The sequence below is a fragment of the Podarcis gaigeae genome, assembly GCF_964106915.1.
Source record: "Podarcis gaigeae genome assembly, chromosome: 10".
NCBI classification, from domain to species: Eukaryota; Metazoa; Chordata; class Lepidosauria; order Squamata; family Lacertidae; genus Podarcis; species Podarcis gaigeae.
The window spans coordinates 50636526-50651664 of record NC_139686.1 but is presented as its reverse complement, the minus strand read 5'-3'; the positions used below and the strand labels follow the sequence as shown (position 1 = coordinate 50651664).

Genomic DNA, 15139 nt, shown 5'->3' with positions numbered 1-15139 from the left:
GATACAAATAGAAATATACACCCACTGACTTGTTAAGAGTAACAATTTAAAAGATGGTATTTGAGCTGTGTGCATCACGGTGTAAATGTCTCAAACATTTCTGATGCTAATTTTTCCATGATAGGAAATAGTATTGCACTTACTGTTAATGGTAATATCTGAAATAGAGTTACTGTTTAGAAAGTCTTCCTTTAACCTATAAATCTCTCTTATATGTTTAGTTCTTAGAATTGCTCTGGGGTGGAAACCTGCATACTTGTGTAGGAGGTTAAAAGAAGCCTTTCTTGGGGGTGGAGGGACATTAATTTAATATATTTCTAAGCATGTTAAATGTGGGAGTTTTTCATTCTGCTTGTCTTTAGGTAATTTAGCAACATAACTATCTTATTGTATTCAGCTCCATCATTCTGTTTTATGAGCACAGAACTGGTCACTACTGTATAAATGCAACTTCAGAAGATATAAGAACTGTGAACACAAAACCTAGTGAATGATTTTCCAAATCTTACCTTGCTTTCTAATAGGCAAATATTCAAAATGATTCTGTCTACAGAATGCTTGGAAGTTGCTAGTCTTATGGTAGCTTTTAGTGTTGCATTGTCCACCTTATTTACAGTTCTAACTATAAAATAAAAGCAAAAAAGTGTGTTAGTGGTTCCACATTTAAAATATTTTATTCATTTCAAGTGTTTTTATCCCAGAAATACCTCTTAGAGTGGGTTAATGTGAACAGTAATAAAATTGCCCCTGCCCTCAGCTTTGCAATCTAAAATACAAGATGAGGAAGAGCAATTGGGAACAGAAAGGGGGGAAAGAAAACTCAGAACCTTGGGGTTCTTTCATTGCTGTTTACTTAACAGAAAGGCCAAAAAATAATTAGTATCTCTATTAGCTAGGTCAGGGGCCAGCAAGGGTTACCGGGCATCAGCCGGATCACTCCCGCGGAGATCCTCCGTGGGCCGGGCTGGCGCAGCGCAATGCTGGAAATTGCATCTGCGCATGTACATGGCTCCAGAAATCGCTTCTGCGTGTGCCCAGACGCCAAAAATTGCACTTGTGAAGAAGTAATTTTCACTGTCTGGGCATGCGCAGAAGTGATTTCCGGTGCCGTGGACATGGGCAGACGTGATTTCCTGTGTTTGGGCATGCTGGAGCCGCAGAAGAGAGTCCCCGTGCTGCGCTGTGCCGGTTTAGTGCAGCGCACGGGGACTCGCCAACTGGGCGGCTCGGTTCGGGGCTGGCTCATGGGCCAGTTAAACAGCCTCTGTGGGCCGCAGGTTGGGAACCCTTGAGCTAGGTTAACCTTTTTCAGCTAGGTTAACCTTTTTCATAGATTTGCATCAGTGAAGCTGCCATAAGCTAACCTGCTTTCCTTGCATTACCATATATCCCCCCAAAATAAAGTTGCTAAGTAATCTCTAAAAGTTTTTGCAAATTATTTTACCTTCACAAACTGCAATGTTTCAAGATACTGTATGATAACGGAGTTAGTTGGTTTGAGCAATTTATTTCTTATCAAAGCATATGATGAAGTCTTTATGAATTATCACTCACTTTATGCTTATGTAATAAATTTCCAATCTAAGATCTTCAAATGTGATGAATAAAAACAGTGTTGGGGATTTACATTTTCCTGCCATCTTCTGACTGTGTGGTTGATTTCTATTCTATAACTTTTCCTTCTCCAAAATTCAGGTAATGGGGGCTGTCAAATCTCAGTTAACTGTTCATAACAAGTGCCATGTGTTACATTTTCCCCATTGATCAGTAAATATTGGTTTTCTCTTATGTGTACTTTAAACTACTGAAGCACTTCTATAAAACCTTAACTATTATGGCATCCTCTAATCAAAGTGTTAGACTGATAAGACCATTTAAGACACCTGGCCGTCAACATTGTCATATAACTGAGTGTGAAAATAAAGTTTGTCTAATAAGGTGTATGTGTCCCATTTCTAACCACTGAAGTCGTAGGAAACAGTTATCGGCTTCATTTAATGTTTTGTTTCCCTGTTCTTGTCAGGTGGCTGCAATAAGCACCATTGTAAGCAGAGGGACACCGTTGAAAGCCTTTGTATTTAGGAATTACAATCACCTTCCCGGAGTCAAGTCTCACTATCCTGGAAGTTGCCAGTATAAATTATGGCAAGCTATCAGAGCATCATCTGCTGCACCAGGTTACTTCCAGGAGTATGCGCTGGGCCATGACCTTCATCAGGTTGGTTGTAATGTTGCTTTTCTTTAAATAATAATAATTAGATTTCTTTCTAGACAAAATTGATCGAGGGGAGAATGGGAGTTAAAATGGGATTAATTATTTAACAGCAAATACTATCAAACAAGACTGCAGCTCATTTCACATATTGCTTTAAAGTGAGCCTTATGTATGTACCTTATATGATGCAGGCATGATTTAGACATATGTTACATATGTATGATAAGAGCATGTGCACTAGGGAAGCAAGATTAATCATGGCTCCTTGCCATGAATTCAGGCAGTGAAACACTATTCACTGTTCATACTGCAGTATTGATTTCAGTAGTTCAAAGAGACTTCTGATTTTGGTGAATTGCTTAACCTTACAATAAAGGTTTCATAGTTCTGTGATCTCTAGCAAAGCCCTGTGTGTTTCAAGGTATGCTGACAAACTTTAATGCCAGGGCAACTGCTGTGAGAGTTGTATGCTGATGCTAATTAATGTTTTCATTGAATGGAAGAGTCCTTTGATATGTGGCATTAAAAATTCATTGCATTTAGTTCTGCCTCCTGCCTAATGAACCAGTTTATTAAGTATACCAGTCCTTTGATGTGTGACAATATTGAGAGTCTTATGGCTGCTTCATATGTTGCTAATTTGCTAAAAGAGATTTCAGTGAGGAAGGGGCATGAAAACCAGACCAGCAGTATGACATTTTTCCCCTAAAAGAAAAATGGAAACCGCTCTTAGAATTCTGTTCATATATCCCACCTCCCAACAGGAACCTCAAGATGGATTGCAATTTTTAGAAGACAGTATGAAATAAAATTGCTGCACTAAAATGCAGCACAAAGCTAAAACAAACAGATGTCACAAGTGTTTATAAATATGAAAGATAAATATTAAATTGTCAAGTAAACAATAAATAGTGATTACATTGAAAGGTATCTTAGCCATAGACTAAATTCAGCTGAAATGTGATTAAGTTTTAGTTGAACTAGACACAGAGGGTTCAGCCCAGAGATCCCGTTGATGGTTTTCTGTTTGTGTTATCCTCCCACTTGAGGATCGAGAATTACTTTTGTTAATTCCTCCTTTGCCCCCTGAGAAGATGCTCTGTTGGGGTGTCGGGTTGCAGAAAGAAGGGGGAATTGGAGAAAATCACTTCACCACTTTCTCCTTCCTTTTCCCTGCAGCAGCCTCCCCCAGATCTCTGGTGCATAGAACTAAATTAATACCTCCGTTTGTTCTCCATATTTGCATGCAGTCTGTTGAGCAATGGAATTTTTCTTGGGGCAGTGTGCTGATTCCTAGCTAGCAAAGCCTTCAAACTGCTTCGACCCTAGGTTCTTGTCTTCCCCTGTACAGTCATACCTCAGGTTGAGTTTTTTCAGGTTACAGACGCACCAAAACCCAGAAGTACCAGAATGGGTTACTTCTGGGTTTTGGTGGTCGTGCATGCGCAGAAGTGCTGAATCGCAGCCCACATGTGTGCAGATGCGGTGCTGCAGGTTGTGAACGTTCCTCTTGCACGGATCACATTCGCAACCTGAGCGTCCACTGTATATACTCCCTTGTGCTCTCAGTTCAGTAGCTGTGATCCTCTCTCTGAGTGCCCTTGTTGACTGAAGCTCAGCAGGAGTCTGTCTGAAGAGGACTTCTTTGGTGGCAATGCCAGCTTTACGCAATGGCTTCTCCAGAGACACCTGAAGGCACTCTGAATGATGAAGCTCTTAAGAGATATTTGTTGTTAATACGTGTCTCTGTCGCTACTTAATTTATTTTCCTGCTAGTTTCTGTTATCAAATTGTTCACGTTTGCTTTTTGCTTTTTGTAGTAGGTAGCAGTTTTGTTTAAAATCAAGTGATGTTTACAAACGGTGGTTTCTGAAGAAAAGCTTAAGGATATGTGGTGGTTAGTTCTATATGGCAGGGCTGGGAAACCTGTGGCCATCCAAATATCATTGGACTCCAGCTCCCAACAGCCTCAGCCAGCATGACAAATGACCATGCAAGGCATATCATTATTCATTATTGCATCGCTTAGCATATTTTATACATTTTTCTTAACATACTTAATGCATGCACTCCTAGGCTTGTATGGTTCACATTGGTTTTGAGGAAGCAGAAGTTAAGAGAATCTGCATTCCCGTAGCACATGCAGATTGATGCAAAGAGTGTTACAGACGCTGCTCCTTCTTCCAACTTGTCAATAAATAGAACTGTTGTGGCCAGTGAACTTTCTCAACAACCCAGACAGCAATTAGTCAGTATAGACTGAAATACCACCCACCGGGAGGTATAAATAATGATCAGTGATCTCTGGATTGTGGCAGGGCTGGGATTCTGTGGTATATGAAACAAGTAGATAAAAGGGGGGAAATGCTACATCTCTCAAAATGTTGCAAGCAGCTGCTAAAAGCATAGGAAAACCCTGTGCTGTTCAGATCTTAAAAGGGAGCTTGTGACACAAAGAGAATAGGCTTTACTCAAGATCTGTTTTCAACTGTTACATTTAAGGGTCACAGTTTCTGTTACCTTCCAACTCATGAAGACTTAACTTCCGCAGTGAGGAACATTTTGTATTTTGGGGGGTTTTTTATTGTGACTCAGAAGTGAACAGTGCTTCAGAACAAATCTTGGGAAGCATTATCTTCCAGGCAAGCAGGATAGTATAGATATGCTGCTTTGTTGTTGTTTTTCCCAAAGCCCTGATTTATTTCCTCCTGTGCTTGAAAAAGTATTTCTCTGGAAGAATGGGGAGGGGGTGAGATCAGACCACTTAGGATGTAGTAAAACCTTCCAGTCCACTCCCCTTCTCTTGTTCTCAGAGTTCCCTGCATGGTACAAGACACTGGATTGCTGTACTTAAATTTAATTGTCACAGTCGCTGCAACAGCTGCCAGTATTTTTCTCTTTGTAACACCTTTTATAATCTGCCATCTGCTTAGAATACTTCCTGCACTGACTGTGTGTTACACAACCAAACTCATTTTCATACTGGTGTTTGATAGATACTGTAAGAGTTTTCCAGGTGTTGGGCTTCATGGAATCATAGAATTGGAAGGGACCCACAAGGGCCATCTAGTCCAACCCCCTGCAATGCAGGAATCTCAGCTAAAGCATCCATGGCAGATGACCATCCAACCTCTGCTTAAAATCCTCCAATGAAGGAGAGTCCAGCAACTCTGAGCAGCTGCAGCCAGTGGTCAGGGATGATGGGACTGTAGTTCAACTGCATCTGGAAAGCATCCTCCTAGCTACCCTGGATTAGTGTTATATGTTCCTCTGCCGTACAGAATGGCAACTGGCTCCTGACACGAAGAAGAATTAATTCTTTTGGCAAGCAAGCCCAATATAATTTTGTCGCAACTTGTATTTCTTTGAGTCCTTTTATGAATTGCTTCCCATAAAATACCTTGAAACAATTTCACGGTTAAAAAAAAAAAGATAATAATAAACCTCCATATGTAAAAAGGACTCCATACATAACAAAAATTAAGAATGATTAAATAATTCCATATGTGTAAAACAATTGTATCAGGACGAGTATATAGGACAAGGAAGAGTGCGACCCTTGCTGAAACGTTTTCACAGCTTTCGTTTCATAACAGTAAATGGAAGCCTGTTTCCAACAAATGTACAATTAAATATTGTTTTTGTTCCCTTCTCTTGCCTTTATCAATTGACTTTATATCCACATGAGAATTTTAAGATTTTATGCAAGGTCTGTCCTGTTATGCCCATGCTTCACTCTTAGGATCACTGTGTCAGATACGTAGGATAATTTTTGAAATATCATTGGAGATTAACAAAACACAAGAAGCATTTCTATCATATCACGGGCTCAAGTTTTTAAAAATTGATAGACATGGAGGGGGGGGGACCTTCTACTATTTGTGGCATGGAGCTAAGGGTGCTTGATTTCATCTCCTTGGCCATTTTCTAGTAACAGGACTTAAGCTGGGTATGAATACTGGAACATGATAAGAGTGCTTTCTCCCAGGAATGTCTCCCATGCCTTTCTGCCATGGTATTAAATTCTGGAAATTGGCAGGGAATAGAACTGTGTGCGTTGAGGGCAGCTATGGAATTGGGATGGGATTGTCAGCTGCTAACCCAGACATGGTTTTGGTACCCTTAATACCTCTTTGCAGTGTAGTCCAGAGATGCTTTTTATTCCTCATCTGTTTAGAGGCAATATTGTGCTTGCCATCAAAAATGAGAGAGGTGTGAACTTGGAACTCCACGGACTACAAAGGTGTCACCAAACTGTGATTTGGTAACACTAGTGAACAGGGAGTGGACACTAGAACTCTGTAGCTAAGACAGTTAAGTAGAGACTTTGGCTTTGCCCAGTTTTAAAGACAACCTGAACTAATGTCCTTTCTTTTCCCTGAAATGCCCTTTTCTGTTTAGTATTGTGGTGGTGTCGTTTTTCTGCTGTTGTTCAAGTATTAATTCCCATTTTAAATAATATAGAAATAGTTGTAAGTCTTAAGTGATGCAAAAGTACATCTTTTGTGCTAAGCGAGTGTTTATTGAACACACAACTTTTATGGGAGTCCAAGGCATACCAATAAATGTTAAAGATCAGTCTTAATTTGTTTATATAAATAAAAATCCACAATTCAGTGGTGTGATTGAAAGATGCTCATGTAACGAAGAATGTCATTCCATTAACGCTTCTGTTATCATTCTATACCTTGACTGTGCCATCCTATATTTATCAGACAAAAGAAAGTGCTAAAATTCTCAGAAGACAGCAATTTTAAAAACCCCTTCTGCATATAGCAGAAGCTCAATATTCATATTTCAATGCTGAATTTAATTTTTAAATAGAACAATTCTGTAAGTGAATATTCCCTTGGCTAGTTTGGAGTTTTCTTTTTCACAAGCACAATGAAGGTAAACAGAGCAAGTCTGTGAAAATGAACTCGAAATGCAAAGCATGTCTGCGCAGGCATTGAGGTGAAATGGTTGCTATGGAGCTAGCAAACTCCAAGTATTGGAATTGGCTTTGCTAAATCGCATCTTTCAGTGCCATGGGACTCAGTTCACATAACTTCACTGTGTCAAAGTAAAAAAACCTGTGTTTTAGGAAAAGGAAGAAAGTGCCTGGTACAGTGTAACTTGAAATTCCGGCTTTTTATTGAAAAAGAAAATGCACAATAGGCTTTACATGTACAGTGCTGTTGAAAATGAGTAACAAGATTTTAAAGTCTTAATTAGTAGTCTCCTGTTGAGTTTAGGATGGATGTATTTTGCCCTGGTTTTTGTTGCCAAAGGTGTCCTGATGCCACTTGTTACAGTACCAAATATTCTAGTACCAACAGAACGTTCTAAAAATTGCTGCCACCAGTTGTCCTAGACTAGGCAGTAAAATACTAAATAGGAAGAATAGAATTTATTTTCTTGAGTGTATGAGCTCTGAAATCTTAAAGAAGACAACTGGTAAAATTCCCAGCAACGTCTAAAAATCATGCATATTAAGTAATGTCCTCCCCATCACCCACTAGGAACAGCAGGGAGGTCTGCAGCACTTTGTGAGAAATGGAGAAGGAAATCAGGATAGCTCTTAAAGGAAGAAATGCAAGTTTTTAAAGCATGGGTCTCAGGGGAATTTAACTTTTAGGTTTCTGTCTCTTTACTGCTATGTACATGTTTTGAGTAAAGCACATAACATGGAACTTCTTTTTTAAAAAAGAGAGAAAGAGAAAGGAAAACCTTGTCTTTGATCTGGCAAGGAACAAACAAAGCTAAGTTAGAAGTGACAGTGTTCTGCCCCATAATTTCTTTCACACTTAAAAAAAGTTCTTAAATAATAATAAAAAAGTGGCATAGATAAATTCCTTTGGCAGTTGCCAGTCTGACATTTAGAAGTCACAATCTAAAAATAAGCAGATACTTTTATACCAGAAAGGGCCTGGAGATCAAAGCTCTGTGTTGACGATTGCAATAGCTGTCAAATACTTTTTTCTTTTTTGTCAAAGCATTAAATTTGAATTTAATTCACAGCCAAAAGTGGCATAAAACATTTTAAATGTTCCCAGTGTGCTTATGGCAACAGCGGGGCAAGGGATCAATGTAAGAATGCAAGAGTACAAAGAGAGGCAGGGGTGGCTCATGTATATTTGGGGACTAGTGAAGAGAGAAACTTGCAGTTGGAATAAGAATAAATAGGGAGCAGGGAAGACAAAATAGAGGGCAAGGAAAGGCAACATGAGAAGTGAAAAGAGAATAAATGGAATGAAGTGCTTGTCAATTTTGGCCAGTTGCCACGCAGTTGAATAAAATCCAAGACTTGTGCATACACTTCATATGGCTGTTGCTAGATCATTCAGTTCAAAGAGACGGGCATCCATCATAACACTTTTTCTACACTTTAAAGTATCTAGGAATATGAGATTTAAAGATGCCATTATGTGGTTGGTCTACTCGTGTGAAATTTTAAACTCAGCTTTAACCTTTAGCGATGCAAAGCATTAAACAAATGATCAAACTGTGGTTAAACAGATCCTCAGTTATGTTCTGTATTTATGAAAGCAAATAGAAACTGCGATTAGAGCATAAGCAAAGCCGCAATACGTTAAATATTCAAAACTGAGCTTTTGTGAACTCTTGTTTGCCCTTTTGAGCACAAGTTGGCCATCTCCCTTTTGCAGACGGAAACATCCATTTAACAAGCTCATATGAAAGCTGTGTAGCTTTTGTCCACTTAGGTTTTCCTGTGTTCTATATAATGAAAATACATTAGGATTTGGTAGTTTTACATGCTTCTTAAAACTCGTAGCATTGTACCGTGTGGTGGTGCTGTGGGAACCCAGACAGAATGGCTACTGGTGGGGTCAGTTTCATTAGGGGCAGCCCTAGTGGCAGTTGGCCCTAGCCAGGCTGACCGAGAGGCCTTAGCTGTCTTTCCTGTCCCTTTCACAACTGTCGGGTGGAATGTGACTTTTTGCCCTCAGTAGGCCTTAAAAGGTCTTTGCAGGATCATGCCTTTAGACTGTTGTAGCACACATGATGTAGAGTTATATGAATCTGGTCTGCTTAAAATTAAATGTTACATATCCCAAGTGGATGCTGCTGCTAATATTTACTATCTTCAGCTTTAAAAGAACCAGGGTATTAAACTGAATTCAGTAGACTTATTCATAGCGCAAACACAGTGTTTACTATCGGTGCTGAGGCGAAATCTGATTTTAGCCAAAATTTTAAAATGTGCACTAAGAGGCTACTGTTCTTCTTACTTCTGCTGAAGGCACAATATACTAATTGGTCCAGAAAGAGTTCAAAAAGCTTTTGTAGATTGTATTGAAAGCTTAATCAAAGGACTTTCTCAACAGGCCAATGATCTGCATCCTACTTTATCTACTGCAGCTGTGGAAAAAAAGAGTTTCTGTTTTCAATAAAGAATTCATTGGACTGCAGTTTGAACAATATATTAAGTAGATGTGATTTGGATATTCTTGTGGTGTGATGTGATAAATTTAGAATTAGAACAGTTAAAAAAAAATATTTAGTCCCATAGAAAAACCAACAACACTTGTCTTTGCATGCCTTTGGAAACAGAATTTGGTTTTGCGTATTACAATCTCAAGGGGGAAAGTGATCTAAATTTCAGAGCCCGTTTCATAGACAGCAATACCTGCAGTTGGTTGTATGGGTAGTTCTGCCCCCTCCCTCAAAAAATGTCAATGCCATTATTGGAGAAAAGCTACTCCCATCACACTAGGATGCAAGATTATTATTTTATTTTTTTGCTTTTTTGCTGGAGGATAGGAGGCACAACTATAGCTCCAGCAGGGTTTCAGCAGACAATTTATGTATTTGTGCACGAAGAACTCTTTAATATTTTATGTGGAAATGTTTGTTTGCAGTGTCTTGTACCACTAAAATATGATTCTGTTGCCAGCTGCTAAAAGGCTACAAGCACTCCCTGCAAAACAATTTTTTTTTGTAGGTTTCTGAAAGGCTCAACATAGGTCCTGTTGAACTAGTAGAAATAAAATGTCTGAAAAGGCTATTTGGCTTATATTCTAGGCTTGTAGTAAACATAACTACAATCAATCTATGTGCAAAAGAAGTGTCCATGCAGTAGTTGATGTACAAACTGATTCAATATCTGTTTTATTATGATTAAAATTTAAAGCATTGGATGTATGCTTTAGAGTAGACCAGTGAGGACTGAGCATGCTTGTAGGCGCAGAATTGCTGGCCATTGTGCTGGGAAGAAACAGAAGAAGAACTAGGGCAACGGAGTGACGGGTACCCTGAACAGAGCAGTACCCTTTACTAGTAGACTGAAGCCTCCATAGTTCAACAGTTTTGTGCTCTCATCTAAAGCTATGGCTGTTCTGTCTGCCTGAGGCTTTCATCAAAGGAATGATTGTTTAATATTAATGTATATATTTTACTTAGTTTAAATTACCTAAAGCTATTGATACCGTACATGTTTAGAAACAAAATTTACCAGTCACATAGAATCCATAGAGTAGCATTACTAATTAAATTGAGCATGTACAGCAGCAGTATATTTTAAGTAGCTTCCTTGCTTCAGTATTGTCAGAAAGCGAATAAAAACAGAACACTGGGACTTTTTATTTGAATCTTGTAATATTTTAATGATACGCCTATAGTTATGAACCCCTTGCTTTTGTTCCTTTTTTATTATTCACAGGATGGAGGCCTGCTTTTAAATAATCCTACAGCTTTAGCAGTGCACGAATGCAAGTGTCTTTGGCCAAATGTTCCACTACAGTGTGTAATATCCCTGGGAACAGGTCGATATGAAAATGAAGGGAAACCTAACGTCACCTATACAAGTCTGAAAGCTAAATTGACTAATGTCATCAGCAGTGCCACTGATACTGAAGGTTGGTACCTACTGGCTAAGGTTGTTTTGTTTTCGTATTATGCCTTTTCGTAGCTCTTTGGAGAGTTAAAATGCAGGTTTTCATGACTAGGAATAGCATAGCATACATGGATATTTTTAAAAAATGATTTACCAGTAGTCAAAACATCAAAGGACATTCTGTTTCCATCAAGGGCATGTTTCATAATCTTTGTTCAAATTGAGATTATTTTGTTAATCCCTATCTCCCGCCATCCATGTGAGGATTTGGGGTTTAGTTCATATACAAAGCCAGCATAAAAAGAGAATTAGAATGCATTGTGCTAAATCAGTCTGTGTATGAGTCTGTGTGTTTGATACATTTAAGGTTTAGCCTTTTTGTCAGACTAATATATTTCACTGGATATTTGGTGAATAAGGATTGTGCTGGCAGCTGATGATAAAGCATGCCAAATATGCATTTAAATTAACTGCTTGAGACTGTACCTTGATTATGCTGTTATTAAGCTCTCTTTGATTGATGAATACATCATATCTAAAAATGGGCCATAGTGCTGATGGAGGTGTTGCTTGCCTTGAAATTCAGGAGGGATGCCAGAATGAGCATTAAAATAATCATGGCAAGGACTGGTATAGGTTTGAGCATGCTGGGAGTAGTGGTTAAGTAGCAACATAATTCTAAATCTCCTATTTTGATATTGGTGGAAAAGCACTATCTCCCTCCATTCTGCACATCTAAATTATTTTTAAGGACTTGTTTGACTTGAACCAGCAACACATTGCCTCTTTTAAAACTGAAAACCTTCTGGGATTGATACAGAATACCACCAGAAGATAAATTGCATAGTCGTGTTGTGTTGCTGTGAAGAGAGGCACTAATTTAAAACAGGTGACTTTTAAAAGTGAAGTTGTGTAATTGTTTTTAGTGTGAAATCCATATAAGATATTTTATGAGAAAGGCCATCTTGGTGGCTTCCATATGTTTTGGACCACAACTCGCATCCCCTTCCATGCTGGCTGGGACTGATGGGAGCTGTAACCTAGCAACACAAGGAAGGCACCATATTGGGAAAGGCTAGCATAGATCATAGAAGAGCCGGGGAAGAGAACTGCGTCTCACAGTCCTGTTGCTCTAGATCTGTTGTTGTTGATGATGATGATTACTACTATTATTACTTAAAGAGCCAGGTGTAGCATTTCAGCAAGGATTTGGCTACTCAGAAGGTGTCGCAAATCCCAAAATTGTATTCCTGTGGCCAGAGAAGTGCCTTACTGTTGGCAATCGCCTGGCTTTAAAATTTATTGTGTAACAGCTGAGCCTCTTTTGCCCCATTTACGAGAGTCAGAATACAATGAAAGTTCTGATTTTCTGGTCAAACGGTGGGCTAGGCATTATGTGATTTTCTGCTTCTGGGGTTGTTGTAATGATTGGTTAGTTACATACATAGCCATAGCCAGTAATGTCACCGTGCAATATTCACCTCTAAACAGAAAAGTCAAAAGGTGAAGATACATTATTTCCTGTGAGTTGGCTGCTTAAAAATACATTATTATTATTATTATTATTATTATTATTATTATTATTATTCCTCATTCTACCCTTTACCCTAATGTCCCAGGGCAGTTACATCATTAAAACATCTTAAAATCCCAGAAATAAGGTGGGCCCCATGGGGTGGCTCTGATACAAATGTGGGGATGCAGTGGGCCAGGTAATGTTTGGTTCATTGTGTGGATATGGCCTCATGTTACCTGGCTTCCTAGAATGTAGAGCTGCATGTAAAAATGTTCTGAACAGAAATAATTGGGTATGCATCTATATCACATTTATGTGTATAAATTTCAGTAACAAATGAGCACCATGGGCTATTGAGTGCCACAGGTACACGTACTTACTGACCAAGTTTATTTGAATACCACATTCCAGGCTGAAGCATGCCTCCCTTAGACTGTGCTTTATTTTAAAACAACTGTTTTACTTTCAAATAAATATTTTTAAAGTAAGGTTGTCATCATTGATAAGTAAGACAATGGTAAGTAGATACCTCTTTAAATTTGGGGAGCAGGTGCTACACCTCAACCTTTTCCTCATTCTTAAGTAAAGTTTGCATGTGTCTTCCCAAGCTAATGTTTTGTTTTTCTTGTGTTGGTTTTAAAACTAGAAGTCCACACTATGCTGGATGCCCTTCTGCCTTCAGACACCTACTTCAGATTTAATCCTATGATGAATGAAGATATAGCTCTGGATGAAAATCGCAAAGAAAAGCTGAATCAGCTGAGGACTGATGGCATCCGGTATTTAGAAAGAAATGAAGAAAAACTGAAAAAAGCTGCTAAAATATTAGCCCAGGAGAAAACAACTTTGCAGAAATTTAACGACTGGATAAGATTAAAATCTGACATGTATGAAGGGCTTCCAATTATTTCCAAATTGTGAATATGAAAAGTTTGTAAAGTCTCAGGTGTGGACCTTGTTTCAGAAATCCGTTCTGTGCTAAAAGGGATCAACATTTATTAGTCATTATGTAATTACTCGTGATTATAATGAACATGATAGGCTGGGGGAAAGTACTTCAGTCAGCAGTGACACACCAATGGCACTTAAAGCAGACAGGGAAGTTGCCACAATCTCTTATTCTTTCCCCTCCTGTTCCCCCAATCTAGAGCCCTGGGCTAGATTGAAGGTAGATTTCTGCAGGATTCAGATGAGGGTAATGATGACCTTTGCACACCTTTTTGCATTGGTGGAGGTGCATTCTACTTATGCAGTGGAATCTAGGGATTCATGTCTGGTTTTTTTCAGTTCTTGACTGTAGATTTTATTGGATATCTGTTCCTAAACTTCCTCAGAAGTACAATTCTGGTATGGCTTGGTTTTTTTTATCTGACATTCGTTAGGGGTCTGCCTAAATTTGTGACAATTATGGGACACAAATTTTGTTATGTGTTGGAAAGGCAGACCAAAATCATGATGACAAAAACAAAATGTGGTTTACCTGTTAACTAAAAATGTTTTTGATGTAAGAGGAAACAAACCAACTGGGCAGCCTGCTCTACAAAGCACTTACGCCAGAATAAATAAAACTGCTCTGATATCAGATTGGATTGCAATGTATTATAAACCTGCAGTATTCTACAGGTTCTTGGCACTGCCACTAAATGCCATCCCGTCTATTTAATGGCAATTTAATTGCCTAATCACAAAGTCTGTGCATGTCAACAATTTTTTTGTATTTTAAAATAATGTTAAAATGCTTTGTATATTGTGCATTGGGTCTCAATATTTTATCCAGTTTACATTATCAGTATTTGGCTGATTACGGTAAGGTCTACAGTAGCAACCTACCTATATTTTTCAGAATTTTTAAGTTCAAAGGTTCTATTCCAGAGTAATTCCCTGTCTAAAAACAACACAAACTCATGTCTTGAAAGTAAGAAAATAAATTTGTAACATGATTTCTTATATGTTCATAGTACTGTATGATTTATTTAGTGATATGTATACTAAGCCGTGTCTAGTTACTGGTAAAAAATAAATAAACAGGTTTACTCATGTGCCTCATGTTCTGTGCCTGAATTGCTCAAAGACTTGAGTTTTAAGCTTGTGTAACTTTGTACACTCCAGTTAGCAGTCAACATGACTTCAGTACCAGTGTTTAAGATAACTCTAAAAAAGACTCATCTGTGCTAATCATGGTTCATTCTGATACGCTAAAGTGGCAATGGGGGATTTCAAACACTCTCAAGTTGTGTTTATTCATAAACCCAATGAATGCCTTGCATGCCGCCCTTAAAAATCTCCTTCCTGGAAGGCTTGTTTGTGAGATCTTGGTAGTCAGACACAGACTTGGCAATATGTAACATATTTGGCTTAAGCAATGACATCTATGGTTAAGCACTTTGTTAAGATCAGAAATACCTAGTTGAAAAAAAATAATGGACCACTGCTGTCAGTTAGCTTGTTAGTACTGGATTAAAAAGACCATAGCCGTTGGTTATGATGGCTATACAGGCAGCAAACATTACGCATGGGGGTTGCATTCCTAGCCCCTGTGTGTTGGCCAAGTGCATATAAGTGTGCCCCATTC

General features: G+C 38.6%; 1 protein-coding gene across 5 annotated transcripts in view; it reads left to right on the top strand.

Moving 5' to 3' along the window:
• The window catches only part of PNPLA8 (patatin like domain 8, phospholipase A2), a 35956-nt gene extending 21348 nt beyond the window's left edge, over positions 1-14608 (top strand). For 4 of the 5 annotated variants that reach the window (XM_083699177.1, XM_083699176.1, XM_083699174.1 and 1 more), the window contains exons 8-10: positions 2024-2218; positions 10878-11073; positions 13214-14608. In XM_083699177.1, the coding sequence (XP_083555303.1) occupies positions 2024-2218; positions 10878-11073; positions 13214-13488 (666 nt within the window). In that variant the 3' untranslated portion in view covers positions 13489-14608. Of the gene's footprint in view, positions 1-2023; positions 2219-10877; positions 11108-11149 lie in introns of all 5 variants that reach the window. The other variant, XM_083699178.1, reaches the window with a different exon arrangement.
• The last annotated feature ends 531 nt before the right edge of the window (positions 14609-15139 follow it).